Source organism: Triticum dicoccoides, chromosome 5B, assembly GCF_002162155.2.
Source record: "Triticum dicoccoides isolate Atlit2015 ecotype Zavitan chromosome 5B, WEW_v2.0, whole genome shotgun sequence".
Lineage (NCBI taxonomy): Eukaryota > Viridiplantae > Streptophyta > Magnoliopsida > Poales > Poaceae > Triticum > Triticum dicoccoides.
Genome location: NC_041389.1, coordinates 714,491,230 through 714,511,709, shown reverse-complemented (window position 1 = coordinate 714,511,709; position 20,480 = coordinate 714,491,230). Strand labels below are relative to the sequence as shown.

The window sequence follows — 20,480 nt, the reverse complement described above, 5'->3', positions numbered from 1 at the left end:
GACCAGAGATCGTTTACAGAACGGACCGATTCCGTCATGGCCATCAAGGCCGTGTACATCATGGACTCCAAGTTCCTAGTAGTAGTCCTATACGTATTCTAACAAGGCCGACGGAGACGTCGATCGTCTGCACTCTCGGCTGGCCCTATATAAAACGCCGGGACGCTCCGCCTCCTCTCGATCACTCATATATAGCACGGCAGCCGAATCTAGGAGAACCTACACCAACAGGCTTGCAGATAGCTAGCACAATGGCGGCGGCGCGAGCGTGCTTGGTCGCGCTCGTTGTGGCTCTTACGTTTCTCTTCCTGGAGGGCCGGCCAACGGCAGCCCGGAAGATGTCAGCCGGGAATTTGGTGCAGCGGAGGCGGGAGGTGCGAAGCCTCCTCAGGCGGCTCAATAAGCCTCCTGTCGCAAGCATTCAGGTACATATGTAGTTGTGCCGCCTACTTTCACGTTCGGTTTGCTTGTACGATGGAAGTCTTGCTTCTCTGGTGTTATGCGTTGCTCAGCACACATGCATGTTTAACTGGAGTAGCTTGCATTTATTTGATCCTTGTTTATCATTAGCTTGCGTGTTCATGTAAGTGTTTAGCGTCTCTCAGTCTTATAAACCATGCAGTTGCATGCAAAGAAATCGGGAATGTAGAAGGGATAGAGAAGGATTGGCGTAACACAATGTATATATTATCAAACCTCGAGTGCGAGTATATATTGAGCACAAGAGTTGAAGGGCAAGACACCTCCTAGAGATAAGATGGAAATATTCTATCTAATCCCAGGCAATCTCTAACTACAAAATATATATCTAACATCCCCGCGACCGTAGTGGTAGCTTTGCGAACAACAAAGCGTTGTGGACGGTTAGACTGAACAGAATAGCAGCCGATGGACTGACATCCCCCGCAGTCATAAACGGTAGCACCACAGACGGTGTCGCGGCGGACGCATTGACTGTAGAGAAAACCGACGAGTTGCTCAAGCGAGGTGATAGCCCTTTACGCTGGTGTCGATGTAGCCCGAGAGCGTAGGATGATGTACCCGTGGTCGAGGAAGCCGTGCAAGGGACGCCGTGGTCGATGTCGAGTCGGGGTGGCCGGTGTCGAGGTAATCGCTGTGGATCGAAAAGAAGAGCGACGGCGGCTAGGTTAGGAGAGTGGCGAAGGTGCTCGAAGTAGGCAAGGCAGAACCCGACAACGTGACGAACACAGGTGCAAACGCTACGTTCTCACGCCAAGGAAGGTGTTGCGGCGCATACCACACAGAAGTCGATGCGCGTGGACAGCGAAGTGGACAACGTGCTACGTCACTATGCCTCGAAGGGGTGATGCAGCGGCAACGCGCAGGTTGGGGCAACGGCGGGGAAGACCTCAGGGCGGCAGCAAGGACCGCATGCCACGGTCACTACGGCCCACTGGGGCGACACAGCAGCCGCCGAGGGTCGGTGCAGCCACCGGGACGGTGGGTGGCGGTGCACCACGAGCCGCGGCACTATGGCCCAAAGGGGCGATGCAGCGACAACATGCGGGTCGGTGCAACCACGGGAAGAACCATGGTGAGGCGGCGAAGACCGCGTGCCACGCTCTCTAAGGCCTGATGAGGCAACGCAGCGGCAGCGGGAAGGTCGGTGCAGCCATGGGGACGACCTGAAGCGAACGACCACGAGACGAAGGTGGACTGCGGGTCGCGGCACTACGACCTGAGTGGCAACGCAGCGGCAGCACGCGGATCAATGCATGCGTAGGAAATACCATGGAACGGCGGTGCTGCAACCGATGGGACGACACAGTAACAATCCATTGCTCGATCGGTGAACATACTCATTGACGATCTTTACGGAATTCGGCACAGACGCGCGCAGGTGCGGTTGATCAGGCCGGACGACGTGCGTTTGGCAGCCTGACGCGGCAGAAGCGTGGACGCGTACGCACGCGAGCTGCCTCCAGCACACGGGACGCTGCATGACCAACTAACGTCCATGCACGAGCAGCGCTCAACATGCAGGAGCAGCCACCATGCACGAACAGCGAGGACCACGGCCGAACCAGCGCACTGACTAGCGACATGCGTGAAGCCCGCTTAGTGTGTAGCCGTAGGCTCGGTTCCGCTCGAAGAAGTGGCGGCGACGGCCGGCGGTGGATGTGCGAGCGGAGTGGCATTAAATCAGCGTCGGACGGAGCGTCGCCTGCCAAACCTCGTCGCGCAGTCGAAGATGGCCGGTGTAGTCGCCGTCGAGGTCGGGGTAGAGGCGTGTCCGATTTTTGTTATATTTACTAACATATGAATTTAATCTAATATATTGAACCCTATTCATTTTAACAAAATTAAATGAATACAACGAATAGATATTTTATGCAGTCACCAAAAACAAATCACATTATCCTATTCTATATTATTCATTGTCCATAAGTAGAATGTAGGAAAGATCTAATTTTTTCTAGTTTGTTTGCACTATTATCTATTTTTCCTATCTTGTTACAATAATTAATTCCTAGAAATTAACAGAGCCCGGATGGAGATATCATAGATTGTGTGCATATCAGCGAACAACCTGCATTCGACCATCCTCTCCTCAAGAACCATACTATACAGGTAATACTTGGCACATTTTTCATTTTCATATAACGATTGATTATAAGAAGTTGCAGTGCCCCATAATATCACACTCACGTATCAGGATATCACTCGGTTATTGTCATATTTTCAGATGTGTCCTTCTTACAACCCAAAAGGCATGCAACATCATTCCAATATCACACCCCATCTAATCACCCAAACATGGCATCAAAATGGAAAGTGCCCTGAGCACACCATACCAATACGAAGGACCAAGGAGGAGCATGTCTTGAGGGCCAGTTCAGTTAGGAGGTTTGGCACGAAGATGCCTAGGAGCATACCACTTGTCAATCCAATCAATGACACTAACACACCCAATATATTAAGGGGCCACCAGGTAAAACACCATTTAAGAATATATGATTAATAATCTTCTTCTTAGATTGGTACTATTGTTATTGTCATATTTACACATTTAACTTTGTTTCTCTCCCATTAAGCAGTATGCCGCCGCATCTGCACGGTACGATAAGTGCTACGGGAGCAAAGGCACCTTCAATATGTGGAAACCAGTGATTGCCAGGGCCAATGACTTCAGCTTAACACAGCTTTGGATCACTGCGGGTTCCTACAATGGCAACAACCTCAATACCATTGAAGTAGGATGGCAGGTGAGACCTCAGAGGGAAACGTTAAATCCACCATCATAAAAGATCTATTAAACTCAACCTTTTAGCATTTGTGCATGATATATGTGCTTTGAAAGAGCCAGAGCATAAGAATGAGCTAGACTAGGTTGTCCATTCGTAAAGTTTGTTCTTTCTCATTAGTTGTGCTTGCAACATTTTTTCTAATACTTAAGGACATGTAGACATCTTAAACCGTAAATAACATTTTTATTTCTACATGCCCATTTTATCAATTGATATTATTAAAGAAAACCTGTATTAATATTTAATTATAAAAAAGGACTTTACCACACAACTAAATCAATTGGAATATTTAGTAATCACAATTCATGAATTGCTAAGCTTTAGTGAACATGACCTGAAGTAACTGAGATTACTATTTAGGGTTACTATAATGATAGTCAACATATTTAATCTACCTCTTATATTTAATGAATGACATGCCAACGACAATAACAACTTAGGTCAAAGTATATTAATGCTTTATATGGCCAAAAAAAGTAATTATAGATAATATATTATATTCATATTAAATTCCTGTACATATTTACATTGTAACACAAAAACTTTATTTTTTTTAAATATGCCACTTACCATTCTTTGATAGCGGAAACACAACTTCTCCGTTACCATGGTGTTGGCTAAAATGTTTGCTCATAACACAATCAATAGTGGAGTGCATAATATAATATATTTTTTCTTAACATTTTTTGTTTCAACTAAACACATGGATGAATAAAGTTATAGCGGATTAAACTAGGAAGCCAAAATTTGAACTGATGAAATCATGATGGATGGCTACAACAAGAGCTAACATAACTCAAGCTAAGTTTTCAAATTAGCACATGTAAAACACATAAAGGGCCAGAATGCAAATTGGAAAAGCTATCAATCAAGATGTGAAAAATAGTTTGTAATAGAAGTCTTCTTTATCAGGATAAATTTGCATGGTATATATACAAGATTGTGAAAAAAAAGGATAAGAAATTTGATTAGCCATGGACCTCCAATTTTATCCACGAACATCCAATTCTTCTATATCTTATAAAATACTTAAGTCTCTTATGCCCCTGTGGGAGCATGGGTTCATGGACTCGTGAGGTACATTAGGCGTGTGAAATTATTTTTGACACTATTAAGTGCTATAGGAAAACTATATCATCAATATTATAAAGGAATTTACTAGATATATAAGCATGTATAGCGTGAACATTTAAAAGGACTCAACTAAACAAACTAGCAACCAAAATTCTATGAGCCATCACATGTGTTGAAGGGATAAGATGCAACTACCGAGGGATTGGAATAAAGAATTTGGAGAAAGGACTAAAAAGAGCGAGATTCCATGGGCATTTCCCATATTGGTGCCCTTTTGGCATGGCATCACACTGTATTTAGATAATTGCAATGGAAGGAAGGGAGAAACAAGTTGTCTACAAAGACTTATTCTTGCTTGTTTTTGTTTGCTGTAGCAAATAAACAACCTAAAAACCTCTCTCTCTCTCTCTCTCTCTCTCTCTCTCTCTCTCTCTCTCTCTCTCTCCCCCCTCCGTCTTTGTGTATGTGTGTGTGCGTGTATCAATTATCTCTTCCACCTAATTAATAAATCCCATGTGGTCATGCTTAGACATAGCTATTATACAAGTCAAAAACATTTTGTAATGGTCTAGTCAGTTGTGCCTTATCTTTCATTGTGCCTAATGGCCTTATGCTCTCTACAAATATTGTAGGTTTATCCAAATCTATATGGTGATAGCAATACGAGACTCTTCATCTACTGGACCGTAAGATAAACTTCATATTCCATTTTATCTTGATAAATGATAGTATTGAGACCTTTCCTAAGGTTTGGAATAATACTAAAATACTAACTTTCTGTCATATGGAATATTGTAGCGCGATGCGTATCAAACTACAGGATGTTACAACCTATTATGCTCAGGGTTCATCCAAACAAGCAATCAAATCACAATTGGTGGCAGTATCTCCCCAACATCCACCTATGGTGGCACACAATATGACATCGATATTTTAGTTTGGAAGGTAACAAAATAGAATAAGATTTCCAATCATAATTTTTTTTAGTTGTGTGCGCCTACCAATTCAATCAAAATGGTGAAGCTATAGGGGAAAAGGGGAAATTCACTTATACTTTAATATTCCCCATGATGTGCAGGTTCCCTTACACCGAAATGTTCAAATAGGAGTCTACTAAATATTTTTATTTTATTATATCCCCTAGGATTTAAACTCGAGACCACTTGCTTTGAGTTGCATGCACCGGCAATTTCAATCCAAAAACCGTATGTTCACTTACACTCCAACATTAAGCATGAAATATCAAATTCATGAGTTGGCATAGAGAATCCATGCCAACCTCTTGTTCTTTGGGAAACTATGTTTCCTTATTCTGTTTTGGCTCAATAATGGAGTAGACGTTGTCCCATGCACGTTTAATAATTGTCCACAAATGCAATAATGTCATGCTAGCTATTGAACAAGGGCTCTATCAAGTTACTCCTTACCCAGTTAGTGTTGAGACATATAAATACGAGCCACATACTTAACTAGGGTAAAGCAGGTAAGACATTTTAATATTACATTTATTTGCAATTAACGGTTACACATCTTGTGAATTTTATGGGATGTCTGCACCACCACATGATCCTTGGGTAGCGTAGAAGGGCGTACTTTTACCCTTGATGCATTATTGCATTCCTCGCAAAAGAAAGATGCATGATTGCATGCATCATCAAGAGGACGTCTCGTTGTTGTAGATTCTCCAGTTACATAGATGGTTGAGTCTGTCTCTTTCCAGTTTGATTGGCGGAATCGAGTATTTTAGTGCTCAAATAATTTACCTTGGTTTAGTCTCATGGTTCTTGGAACATATTTTTACAATGCAAGTCTTCTAAATCGCGAATTGATTAAACTACACATCTATAATACATATCATATATGAGCTCACTAACAAAAACACTCATCCCTGTCAGCTCACCCTGGCCTTTAGTGTTCCCTTTTCGGCCTTGATTTTAACACTTACGGAATTTAAACAATATTCCCTCCTCATGTTTAATCATCTGTGTTTTATTCTATAGTAATATAATTTTGCCTTGTAGGACCGAGCAGGGGGTAATTGGTGGCTACAAGTTGGAGGATATAATGTTGGGTATTGGCCATCGTACATCTTCTCTGACTTGGCACATAGTGCCTCCACTATTATGTGGGGTGGCGAGATATTTTCACCTGATGTCGGCCAAACATCCACACATATGGGTAGTGGACACTTTCCAAATGAAGGGTTCGGTAAGGCGAGTCACATCAAGAACATCCAAGTGGTAAATTCATCCAACTGTCTCAATCCTCCAAGTTATGTGGGCTTGATAACTGAGCAGAACAATTGCTATAATGTGCAAAGTGGCAACTATGGCGACTGGGGAACTTACATCTACTATGGTGGCCCTGGGAATAACCCTAACTGCCCATGACGAGTACCACTTTCTATACCTATTATTAAAGGGAGGATGATTTCATGGTTCTTCATCTGTCATCTCTTTACATCCGTTAAATCTGTGTTAACCTTAAAGATTAACGACCGAGATTAAAAGAAACGCACACAGCAATGTTTACGACCACTTCTCCTTTATATACGCAAGGCGTGCGTGAAAAAATTAGAGGAAAAAAATGATTCGTTTTCAGCGGCGGTGCTCGCGTCCCAGCTCGTGGCATCGTGTTCTTCGTCGGGGCTGCTGCTGCGCCGGGTGTCGTCGCAGCTCGGGCATGTTCCACGTGGTGTGGTTCATATCATCATCCATTTTTGCACTGCGCATAGCTGCCACACACCGTGTTCACGTACGCGGCCACGCTGCCCCTGGCTCTCACCTTCCTGCTAATTGCAAAGGCCTGTGTTGCCGGCATTCTGCGCGATGACCAGCACCAACGGCGACAGGCATGCATGTCACTGCCGCCTGCGGCGCCGTTGCGCGCACGTACTCGAGTGACTCGTCATGCTCTTGTTTGCACAATAAGCCATCTCCGTGTGGTGGTGACCGGCGTCGGTCACGCCAGTTCTGGTCCCATGGAGAGTGTGGTCGTGCGTGTGTGTGTCTGGGCATGGTCTGACCATTGTACTGGCATAGTCCGACATGTCTATGGCCTCTGAGTGTGTGTGTGTGTGTGGCGCGGGGTGTGCATGTGTGCGCACACTTTTTTTTGTGGGGAAATAGGGTGTTTTTATTACTCAATCAATGGACAGTCCGCCTTACAAAGTTCTGGAACAACACCCGGACCCGATCGAATCCACATAGCAGTGCGATTCTCACATCTACCAAAATTAGCTAAAAAATGACTCACAACATTTTGATCACGCTTCACATGTGTGATCTTCACCTCTCTGCCCTCGTGTAGGGATCTCAAAATAGTATCCACCATCATAGTGTATCTCGAGCGGCCTGCGTGTCCTTGAGACAGTCGGTCTCCAGAACAATCGGCGATAGTAGTGGGGGGTGGTCATGGCGTTCTGTTGGAGCCCGACCGTGTTGATCGCGTCTGTGCGCGACGTGGGCGTGAGCCAGGGCGTGCGGAGCGCACGGGCGTGGAGGAGTGAGGAGCGCGCCATCCTGTGGGATGTTGTATGTGTGGATTTGAGTTCGTGCTTCAAGGAAGAAGCCATTCCTCCGGGGGGCGCTCGTGCGCCGGAACCACCGTGTACTGTTGTACGTGTGGATTCGATTTCGTGCTTGAAGTAAGAAGTCGTTCGTGCGGCGGAACTACCGTGTCCTGTGTCTCCCCCATTCTTTCTTCTTCCGCGGTTCGAGCCAGAGAGAGAGAGAGAGAGGAACTAGAGGGAGAGAACTAGGGCTAGGATCCAACTATTGGCATCAGAGTTACCAGGTTCGGGGCCTTGGCGCGCGGTGGCGAGCGCGGCGAGTGTGGAGGACGTCGTGCACGACGAGCGCATGGCAACCGCGACGCACGGCTAGTCCACGGCTGTGCAGGTGATGTCGTGCGACACGGAGGTCGCGGAGGCGAGGATGTCGCAAAGGACCTGCATGGTGGCACCGCGGTAGCGGCGGCTCGGTGCGATGACCATGGAGGCTCAGTGGCGCTGCGCGGCGATGCACGAGACTATGGGCTGCTATAGCGGCAGCGAGCAACGGCTCTTGCCGGAGGCGCGCGACGACGTCATGGCTTAGGGGGTGATTGTTGGCGTAATAAACCATCTTCGTGCGGTGGTGACCAACGTCGGGCGCACAAGGTCTGGTCTGTGGAGAGTGTGGTCGTGTGTGTGTCTGGGCATGGTCTGACCATTGTACAGGCGTAGTGCGACTTGTGTATGGCCAGTGAGGGTGTGATGCATGTGTGGCGCGGGGTGTGCATGTGTGCACACATTTGATGCGTGGTTTAGTTGGCGATAGTAGCGGGGGGGTGACCGTGGCCTTCTGTTGGAGACCGGCCGTGTTGATCACCTCTGTGCTCGACGTGGGCGCGAGCCAGGGCGTGCGGAGCGCGCGGGCATGAAGGAGTGGGGAGCGCGGTGTCGTGTGGGATGTTGTACGTGTGGATTTGAGTTCGTGCTTCAAGAAAGAAGCCGTTCGTGCGGGGGGCGTTCGAGTGCTGGAACCACCGTGTCCTCTGTCTCCATCCTTCTTTCTTCTTCCTCGGTTCGAGCCAGTGAGAGAGAGAGCAACCAGAGGGAGAGAGCTAGGGCTAGACTCCAACAATTGGCATCAGCGCAACCAGGTTCGGGGCCGTGGCGCGCGGTGGCGAGGCCGGCGAGCGAGGCGGACATGGAGGCTGCGGCACTCGGCGAGCGCGTGGCAACCGCGACGTGTGGCGAGTCCGCGGCTGTGTGGTGTGATGTCGTGTGAGGCAGACATGGAGGCTGCGGTGCAAGGCGAGCGCGTGGCAACCGCGACATGCGGCGAGTCCCTGGCTTTGCGGTCTGATGTCGTGCGCGCGGCGAGCATGGCGGTCGCGGAGTCGAGGAGGTCACAGAGGACCATCATGGTGGCGTAAAGGTTGCGGCGGCTCGGCGCGATGACTGTGGAGGCATAGTGGTGCGGTACGGTGGCGCACGGGACTGTGGGCTGCTAGCTGCAGCGGCAGCGAGCGGCGGCTTGTGCCGGAGGTGCGCGACGATGTCATCGATTACGGGATGATTGTTGGCACAATAAGCCATCTCCGTGTGGAGGTGACCGGCGTCGGGCACGCCAGGTTTGGGCCGTGGAGAGTGTGATCGTGCGTGTTTGTGTCTTGACAAGGTCTGACCATTGTATTGGCATAGTCCGACTTGTGTACGGCCTGTGACTGTGAGTGTGCGTTCCTGTGTTGTGCGGGGTATGCGTGTGTGCGCACACTTGATGCGTGGTTTAGTGAGAAAAGAGATTCTACCATGCACGGGAGATCAGCGGTGCATTCTATTGGAGATTAGAATGCATGCATGTTGGTCCCCACTAAAGTCACATCAATCAGTCACAAATTGTGCCATACGTTAATCACTAGCAACCTCTCTCCTGTATCCCTGACACACAATAATACCTTCCCATTCATATTTTTTCATATAATTTCAAAGCTTCAATCTATTTTATTTTTTGAAGCACAGTTCCAATTGAGTTCCTTGCGATTAGGAGTTTGAAACAAGACCGCTGTTGAATATATTTTGAGGGGTTTTAAAATTCATATTCCAGAACATGATGAAACTCTATGAAACATAATAATGCAATCTAGAACACAAAAAATCTGATAAGTTTTCAGTGTATTGACACTGAATGAAACATTATAACAGATAAACAACGGTAAAATAGTATGATTGTTTTTCCTTTGAAACATAATAAAACATTATGATACACATTTGAATATTTTAGTACCTTTATACTGTAATGCACGTGGTTGTGGAAGGAGAGAGTACGTAGTTGAATAGTGCACACATATCTCTAACATTTCTTTTAGAAATATCTGTAGCATTTATGGCACAACAGTCAATGGATATGAGAGTATAGTGATAAAAAATATATCAACATCTTAATGAAAAAAGTGGCATGGATCCCACCCAAAACATTAAGTGCTCAGCTATGCACGGTACTCCCGTGCATGGTAGAAAAGCCGGTCTCGTGGTTTAGTTGGCAATAGTAGCTGGGGTGATCGTGGCGTTCTGTTGGAGCCCGGATGTGTTGATCGTGTCTGTGCCTGACGTGGGCGCGAGCCAGGGCGTGCGGAGCGCGCGGGCATGGAGGAGTGGACAGTGCAGCGCCGTGTGGGCTGTTGTATGTGTGGATTCGAGCTCATGCTTGAAGGAAGAAGCCGTTCGTGCGGCGGGCGGGTATTCGTGCGCCAGACCACCGTCTCTTGTGTCTCCCACCTTTCTTCTTCCTCGGTTCGAGCCAGTGAAAGAGAGAGCAACCAGAGGGAGAGAGCTAGGGCTAGGCTCCAACATCCAGCAACGCCGCCGCTTTCTCGCTGCTCTTCATGGCCTTCAGCGCTATCAACCTCTTGGGGTTCACCTCCCGTGCGTCCAAGCTCGCACTCTTCAGTCTTCACTGGGGATGCCATCGCCTACTTGGTGGTCGTCAGCGTCTCCACTGTCGTCTGCAACCTCGGGTTGTGGCCAAGGAGAAGTGCTGCACTGGGCATGCCATGGTGCTGAGGGCGTGCGTTCTCATCGGGCCGCATAGCTGCCGCGCTGGCGCTGTTCCGGATCCGGGTGGTGTTGCAGCTCCGGAAGGCCGGGAGGCTGGCCCCAGGCGTCGCCGGAGGCCTTCTCGATTGCCGACATCCACGCGCTCTGCGACGTCCTATAGATCATCGTCAGCGACATTATCTACTGGAGCTGCAGGAAGAGAGTGAAGGTTATGAGCTGAGACATAGAGAGCTGGTGCCCGTGGAGAAGGGTGACCTCCAGGCTTCAGAGCTCCACTATCACCATTCCTTTCCTTCAGAAAAAGAATAAGCCATAGATATTGTTGGCTTTTCCCAAGGGTCGAACACACGATCAAGCTGCGGCTCAACTGGTCGTATACGCGCAACTTGCCTTGACGTATAAGAACTAGTTGTAGCACTTGATATCGCACCGACGCTCACGCAAACACCGGGACCAGAACACACTGGTCGTATACGCGCAAACTTGCCTTGCCTTCATTTTTATCTTATGTTTGATGAAGGAAATTTTTGAGATAACTGAATTGCTTGGCCAAGCTTTGCAAAAGAAGTCACAAGATAATGTGAATGTTGTCCGTCTGGTATCCTCAACAAAACAATGTCTTCAAGACTTGAGATCAGATAATGGCTACCAAGTATTTATTACTACAGTTGTTGAGTTTTGTGTAAACCATTTCATTGGCATTCCTGACTTTGAGGAAACATACATCATGCGTGGTGGTCGTGCCAGTCGTCAACCTGACCACTTCACCAAGGAGCATTACTTTCGAGTGAAAATTTTCTTTTCGACACTCGACACTCAACTATTTGAATTGAACTGAAAATTCAATGAGAAGGTAATGGATCTTCTAACCATTAGCGCCACCTTGATTCCTAGAAACAAATTTAGAGAATTCAAAGCTAGTGATATATGTGAGATAGTGAAAAAGTACTACCCAGTGGATTTCCCCTCGTGTGCACGTGCCTCAGTTTTCGGTGGGAACTCCAGCGTAATGATTTAATGAAATTACGACAGGTCCATGCCCCGTCCCTCCTCCCACCACATGGGCGTATAGTAATGAATAAATGAATACTATAGTTAGCAAAGGAAATATAGTAATCAATTACGTGCCCAGTTTTTTATAAAATAGTAAACCTAATCATAATGCAATTACTACATACCAAGTGACTACTCCCTCCGTCTAGGTGAGTAAGTCATCTTAGGTTACGCACCTGACCAAGGAGGAAGGAAAAATGAGAGTATTTAATGTTCATTTGCTAATCAATAGCATTGCATGCAATGAACTAACCACTGCATGTCGTGTTTGGTAGTCTCAAGTCATTAAAACAATGCACACCCCACATCTTTTATTGGTTAATATGTCAAGAAACAAGAAATGAGGTAGAATTTAATGCACCACGCCTAAGTGTTTTGGGAATATTTGATTTTCGTAAGATGACTTACACACCTAGACGGAGGGAGTAGCAAAATTAGCATGTGCGGAGCGGTAACACCGTTACCATAAGTTCATTTCTGATGCAAATTCTTTACCACTGTTGTATTATTACAGTAGGTTACACTATAAATGATAATTGTATTCCCAATATGTGGTAAACCAATTACTAGATGGACTACTAACATATGCTTACAATTTTGGAACTATAGCTTGAAACTATTTTCAAGTATTTACTTGAAGCAATGATTTTTTATTTTTTATTTGCAAAATAAATGAATTTTCATTCTAACATTATAATGTGATTATTTTATGATTAGAGGATCAAAGAGTAGTGCAGAAGAGTCTATAATCATTTTAGTTTTTTACCATATATATCAAGAGCACTTCATTATTTCATTCTTGCGATCATTCAAGTGTTTTTTCCAAGCACGTGTAGTAATCCATTACTACATATCGGACAAGTTTACTAGGTTTACCATGTGCCAGGATCAAAGCATCTATAATTTTTTTGTTGGTAATTATTTTTTTCATTACCATCCACTCCATCATTTTTACTACAGCCAATAGTGAGCGTAGTAATTTGTAACTACATGTTAGCAAGATTTTACTATGTTTAGGGCTTAAACCAGTGATTACTCATTGCCTGGTAAGTATTCTTTGTCCATTACCATCTCTAGTATCCTCGTTACTGCCAATGAATAGTGATCGCAGAATCAGGATACAGCGGACTAGGCATGGTAATAAAATTAAATGCGTTACTTTATTTTGCAAATTAGTGATCGAGAGTAGACTTCTCCACCGACCCGCCCGCCTAATTAGCATAGGCCCGAGCGCACGCTAAGCAATTATGCGCGCTAGCACAGAATAGCACCACCGTGTCCTTATGATTCATAATTTGAAAAAGAAATTGTGGTCTCCTTTAGTCCGGCCCGCCTGACCTTTTCTTTCAAGCTCCGCCACTGCGTGCACATATGGACTGGCGGGCGACTTGCACTACATAGCCTGTGGCAATTCATCTATATTTGTTTCGCGTTCGTTCCAACGAGAGAAGTCGCTACGTTCCGAGAGACGGTCAGATCAATCCAGCAGAAGCTAGTCTCGTACGTACGTCTACGGCAAGACCGCGAGAGTAAAGTTGCCAGCCTGCAAGCTTTGCACGTACACCGCTGCTGCTCGAAAATCAATCAAGCTGCTCACGTGTGCTAGCTTGCACGTATGTGTTGTTTCTGGACGATACGAACTAGGGTTCTAAAGCCAACACGATGTACAGACACGGCCGACAGCCTCGGCGCCGCCTTGCATGAGTGGTGGCAGCGGCCTCGGCGCACCCGCACACCGGAGGAGGATACGGCAGGCCGCTTGACGGGCACCGGGAACTTCCAGTCGGCACCGGCCCGGATCAGTGCCTTGTGCGCTCGTGCCAATTTCATGCCCCCTTCTCTTCCCTTTTCAGGTAACATACCACCATCAGGGGTAAAATTGTCTTTGCATGTCCTAATTAACACCGCTGGATGAAAAAATGGATGAAAGGGTCACATAGGGCACAAAATAATGTTTGAGTGTCAAAAAAGGATGGAAAAATTTAGGGGACCAAAAAGGAAAGAAAATTTGAGAAAATGACAAATAAGGAATTCTCTCGAGCTAATTAGGCAAGTAAACAAAAGCTTCAACTTGCAAGATAACATTACTGAACCATAGTTAATTAGGCGAGTCAACAAAAGCTGGAACTTGTACACATGACTCCTAAATTTAACTCCATCATTGCAAGCTTCTAGTAGTTGGTTCGTTTTTCTTTAAATAGTGATACATTTTTTTGCCGTATACATGCTGACAAGTCAGTAGTTCTCTAAATTAAGCTCAATGCGATGTTTTGCATAGGAAGATTGATGCATGATTGGTTGGTTATAACTTGATTCTAATTAGGTGTGCATGATCTTGTGTATATCTTTGTCCGGGCAAATTTCCACTTTCAACCATGTACTTTCGTCATAGTGACAGGATGAACCGCATTTTGTTGCTAATTTGAACCAGATTTGGCATCCAATTAAGTGGTCAAATGATGGCCCCACTTGTTATGGTGACATAGCTAACCAACTAGAGCATGCATTTGGCAAAAATACGCTTCCGGTGCTGTAGACCATCAATTTCTAGTATTCACTAACTCTAAACCTAGCACTACATCATGAGATATCGGACCTCTATGGCCCTGTTTGTTTGGGCTTTTGCTTCTACTTTTGCAGCCTTTCACTTTGGCAAAAAAGCCACAAAAGCTCCTATTAGGGCCTTTTTGCTTCAGCTTTTGTCTTATGAATCAATATTGTTATACGATGGAAAAAATCCAAAAGCCGAAGCAAAAAAATCATCTATGTAGGAGCTATTTTGGTTTTTTTTTGCCAAAGTGAAAAAACTGCAAAGCAGAAGCAAAAGACCAAACAGGGAGAAAAAATATCATAATCCCCAATAGTCTTGAACACATTTTGCTACATCATCTATATACATTATCACTGTCAATTTCATCAAATCATAAACAATTGTTGAAATCAAAAATATTTTTTCAAACTCATGCACATATTTGAAATCGTGAACATTTTTTTCAATTCATGAACACTTTTACTAATTTTCGAAATTTTCTAAAATGAAGAACAATTTTTGAATTCATGCACATTTTATACTATTTGCAAACATTTTTGAAATTTTTATAAACATTTTCTTGAATCGATGAACATTTGTTTGGAAATTTGTTGAACCATTTTTTAAACTCATTAACATTTTTCTTATTTAACGAACATTTTTTGAAATGCATGATCATTTTTTGAATCAGCGAACATTTTAGGATTGAATAAACTTTTTTGTTAGTCATGAACAGTTTTCGAATTTTTAGGATATTTTTTTGCATTCATGTACATTTTCTGAATTGGCTAAATTTTGTTCATTATTAACATTTTTGATACACAAACTTTTTATAAAAATCGTGAACATTTTTTGATTCCCCAAACAATTGTTTTAAAAATTGCGAACATTGTTTAAATATGCGAACATGTTTTCCAAAAATTAGGAATATTATTAACATTTTTTTATTTACTAAAAAAATATTTAAACATCTAATTTTCGGAATTTTTTTGAATTACCAAGTTATTTAAGGAGTAAAAAGGAAAGTAAGAAAACAAAATGAAAATTTGAAAACAGGCCGCCCAGAAAGTGACGCTGCTCTAATCCCAACGCTCCGAGCGCGGTATAGGAGATACCTATATGGGCTGGCGCAGTCTGTGGGATTCCTCTGTGTGAAATATTTTTTTTGTCACTTATAGATGTAGATGGCATAGGTGGGTAATATTTTACAACTTCGAGGGAAATTTATATGACGTACCGCTAGAAGCAACAGCCCCTTTATTATTAGGTAGAGATAAGAATAAAAGTCAAACTTGTAAACTTTGGCCAAGTTTATGTAAACAAATATGAAAAAATTACAGTACCAAATATGTCTCTACTCTTATATTATAAAAAAAACGAGTTGGTGATGATGGTGTGCCTGTCATCCTGCAATATAGACCATCTGATCTATATCTGACAGATAGAAAGCAAACTATGGTAGTTTTGCAAAAAGATAACCGCACCCCTCTCCATATTTGCAGATAAGGCCTTCCCTCATTCATCTTCATCTCCCACGAGATAAACAGCTCATATAAATGCACCTTGATGTTTCGTGCAACGCATGGGTCTCTTGCTAGTACCATATGGAAATGGGAATATATTTCAACGATGATTCTATATTTATTTGGTAATTAAGATATAGATAATTTTCTCTGTAAATAGGTTCAAATTTTATGAAACTTTAGTTTTGAGAAAACCAATGCATAATATATTATGGAACACAGTGAGTTTCACTATGCAGTGGATCGAACTTGATGGATACAAGGAAACTGTTGCGGCTAACGCTCGGCTTGCTTGCTATGCTTCATCTTGCTCTCTCCTGTAACATCCCAAAATTCTATATTTTGGAATGTTATATTAAATCAATAAATAGGATTGTTTGTTTGATTGTTGTGTGGTGGATTATGTGAAACTATTTTATTTTTTCACGAGAATTAAAACCATTTGAGTTCTTGTTTAAAACTTTTTTTAATCATGTTATAAAAGTTGGGTAACATTTTGTCCAATAAAGAAAACTATGGTTGGGGAAGTTTATTCAAGAAATCAAAGGGCTTTAATTTCCATTTGACTCTTTTTCAAATATTGGAAACCACAATCACAATTTTGGGGTGAGAATAAGATGACTTTCTCAAATGTGGTGGATGAATATTTCATATGGAGTTTGTTTGGATTTTGGAGTTCCAATTGAAACATGATATTATTTGGAGTTTTACTGTCGTTTAAATATTTCCAAATTAATCAAATAAAATTTATGAGGGGAGATAACATGACTTCTCCAAAATTATATTTGGAAATGTTTAATATGGCTCAATTATTAATTTTTAATTGAGAATTTATAGAAGAGAACATTTTTGGGGATAATTATAATACACTTATTAGATAATAAGAGCAGGATAACTATTCAATTTTTGGCTAACACTATTTTCGAACTATATGAATGTTATTTAGGTTCGTTTGAACATTTATTAATAAAATTTTATTTGTTTTTTATACAAACATTTTGCACACTTAAATTAAAAATAAATGTGAACATTTATTTTATTTGCTGTTTTAAAACTCTTGCACCAAAAAATATTATGTTGTAATTATGTCCTAAGCCTATTTGGACCATGCCCACTTCTATTTTTTTTTCTCTCTTTCCATTTTCCCCTTGGGCCTGGTTCCCTACTAAGGCCCATCTTATTTTTTTTCCTTAGCCCAAGTCCAGGAACCCCTTCTTCTCCTCTTTATGTTTCATTCTGGAGGAGAACAAAAACAGCCATGGTACCTGTACATCTTCCTCTCCCTCTAGCACTTGAAACGTTCGCTCTTTCCACTTCTTATCAACACGAAAGATCTTTTGTATTGCATGGAGAACCCATTCAGAGGATTAAAATTCCACTTTGTTGTCTTAATTGTTCCGGAATCAATCCGTCATTAGAGGCCACAATGAGCTCGTTTGATCTCCCTGTACCGGCTCCCTCGGCCATTATAAATAGGACCCCTAGGTGCGCCTCGAAGCCCTCATCCCTCTTCCTGAAAACCCCTCTTTATATCGCTCTATTCCAAGAGGAATTGCTTGCCGATATTTACCCGTTTTCGCAACTCCGGCGGCTTCTCCACCGCGCCCGAGGACGAGAACGATCTCACCTCTGTATCTGTCAAGTCCGCCTCGACCTCCTCTCCGCTGTTCGGCCATTCGTTGACGTCTGGACCTTTTCTTCTCCAACTCCGACGAAACTCCGGCGAAACTCCGGTGAGCACTGTGTAAATCCCGTAATTATTTTTCAGAAAAATACTCAAACTTCAAAAATTCATATCTCCTAGACCGTAAGTCCGAATTCGACAAATTTTATATCCACGGATTCGATGAAACACAAAGTTTATCACGAGACAAAAACATTTCAATTTTGGTAAATTAAATTTGACACAAATTTAAAATATGTATTTGAGTATTTTTGCTATATCTATTAATCTGTAATTCTTTTGAAAATGTTTCCTTCAGCAAAATTGATCTTTCGGTCCATATCTTGCTGTTAGAATTCTTTCCCTAATTGTTCATCTATGTCTAGCCACAGTTTCAACCTTAACACTTCATATATTTTTTCTTTTATCGTAATTCAATTTCATCATTAATTTAATTTGATTCTTGATTCAGCTTTCTTGAGAAGATCATTAGGAACCTCTCTGGTAATATGCTATCATTATACAAATTTAGACTTCTCGAGATGTTACATACATTTTGTAACATAAAACCTTTATGCCACAAACTCCATCTACCATTTTCATTATAGACTTTATCGTAGAACCTTGCCTCATAACTCTTCAACCCATGATCTTCACTTTGACCCAACCCTAGAACAAAACCTATATCATATTTTCATTCTTGATCTTATCTCAACCCGTAACCAAGTCCTAACAACTTATGTAGGAATGTTATTTTTTTATTTTGTATTGTAATTTGAATATTTTATTTGGATCTTTATTTGGATGTTATTGTGTGTTAAAGTACTTTCTAATATTGTTAGATATATTGTAACGAGAAGGAGAGACGACTCAATAGAATATTGCATCTTCATCGTCAGTACAAGGCAAGTTACATCTTGATCATGCCCTTTTATACCTATGTTTTATATATGCATTTAGTAATTTGATGTAGGGTTTGCATGAATATGTTAGTTGGCTATATTATAAACCCAGTAGTGCAATGAGGTAGGTCTGAGCCTTTACTTCTTTGTCGCCAATGTTGTAGGCATTTTGCTATGCCATTGTAGACGGTGATTGGTATGTGAGATCATGAAAGTTGCGAGTGATATAATAATTAAGGGTAACCTTAAGGTGGCAACATTAACACACATCTGGGTGGATTGGTAAGGGGCACCCTGAAGAAACCAGTGGACTTGCCCAGGCATCCTAGAGAAACCAGTGGACTTGCCCAGCGGATCCCGGAGTACCCGTGTGATCACCCTATGGACTGCCACCCAGGCTCAAAGGGATTCATCAATTTTTCATGACTAGAAGCTTACCTGCACAACCACAAGCTATTATGGGCTCTGGCTTAGTTGAGTATGTTGTGTGACCTCTTACAGTGGTAGACTAGCAGATGTATTTATATATGTAGGTCTACCGGTCTACCCAGGGTTAAGAGGGAACACTTCAGAAAGACTATGTCTCGATCTTCCGATTCTCAAACACCAGGCAGTGCGAGGACTACAAAGGAGGTGATCGAGTCTTGTGGGGAAAAGTGTGCAAACCTCTGCAGAGTGTAAAACTAATCGATTAGCCGTGTCCCAGGTTATGGACAATTTGAGCATCTGGAAAGTGGGAATTGAGTGATCTCGTCACTCTTAATTAATTTATTGGGTTTTAATAATTTTGGGTATAGATTGAATGGAGCAACCAACTCAACCATATTATGATGAATCATGTAGTAACAATATGATATTCTTTTGATGACAGGGAAAAAATCAGCTTTATGCAAATTAAATTAAGAACCATTCACCAGCCATGTTGCATGTATAAAGAGGATATTTATTCATCTCTTGTGGTGTGACTTGCTAGTACATTCAATGTACTAACCTACAGGCTGCAACGTATCATGTTGCAGGATTTCCACGACGAGTGAATTTTCGTTATAGGATTACAGTCCGCACTCAACTTGTCGATGGCGTTGATGGGACTCCACACCCGTTTGCCTGTTTCTGCTAAGATTCTTAAGGTGTATATCAGTTTTGTTATTTATACATGTGATTGCACTTTGATATATGCATTGATGTACTGTGTGTGCTAGCATACCAATCCAAGGATAGCACAGATACACCGCTTTGTTTGGAGGGGACAACTATCACAGGCCGCGAGAAGCCAAAAACAGAGGCATAAGCTCATGGCAGGTTGTGGCCAGCATGGGGGTAGAAGCTCGTGGCGAAGGGAAGAAGGGGAAATACACTTGTTTTTCTGGGTGTATATGTACCCAAAATGGGGATTTATTTTTAATTTTTTTATAAAAAGTCAAAATAGTTAAGAACTTTTTTGACAAAAAATGGACTAACTTTTGCACTAGTATATAAATTTTTTCCAGAAAAAAACAAAAATTGACTTCACAGAAAAAAAGACAAATTTTATTTGCTATTATAGGTCACTATTCACACTATTTTAGCCTAAAATTTGTCTTTTTTGAAAATAAGTCAAAGAGAGATTTTCTTTTTGTGGATTTTTTCTCACGAGTACAAAAAAAGGTCAAGTTTATATCAAAAACATTTTCAGGATATATTTTTTCCATATAGGGTGCATATGTTGCCATAGACCACAAATCCTCTCCCAGGGAAGAAGGCACTTACTTACTTGGAGTGTACCATGTACGCGTTAGCAATCGTAGCGGAGCTTGAAGGAAAATGTTGGACGGGCCAGATTGAAGAAGAGTACAATTTTTTTTTCAACTTCTTCTGAATCATAAGCACATGTTACTAGATGGAACGAGCAGATATGTGTGTATATATAAATGTGTGTGTACCAA

At 42.8% G+C, this 20,480-nt stretch overlaps 1 protein-coding gene and 1 pseudogene across 1 annotated transcript; both read left to right on the top strand.

Annotated features, from left to right (window-relative positions):
• The first annotated feature begins 245 nt into the window (after positions 1-245).
• LOC119306835 lies at positions 246-6,733 on the top strand. Its single transcript, XM_037582956.1, has 7 exons — positions 246-425; positions 2,506-2,592; positions 2,708-2,953; positions 3,060-3,227; positions 4,976-5,029; positions 5,142-5,288; positions 6,365-6,733. Exons 1-7 carry the CDS (start codon positions 252-254, stop codon positions 6,731-6,733), a joined length of 1,245 nt encoding a protein of 414 aa, XP_037438853.1. The 5' UTR covers positions 246-251.
• Positions 6,734-9,122: 2,389 nt separating this feature from the next.
• Positions 9,123-11,193, top strand: LOC119310708 (annotated as a pseudogene).
• The last annotated feature ends 9,287 nt before the right edge of the window (positions 11,194-20,480 follow it).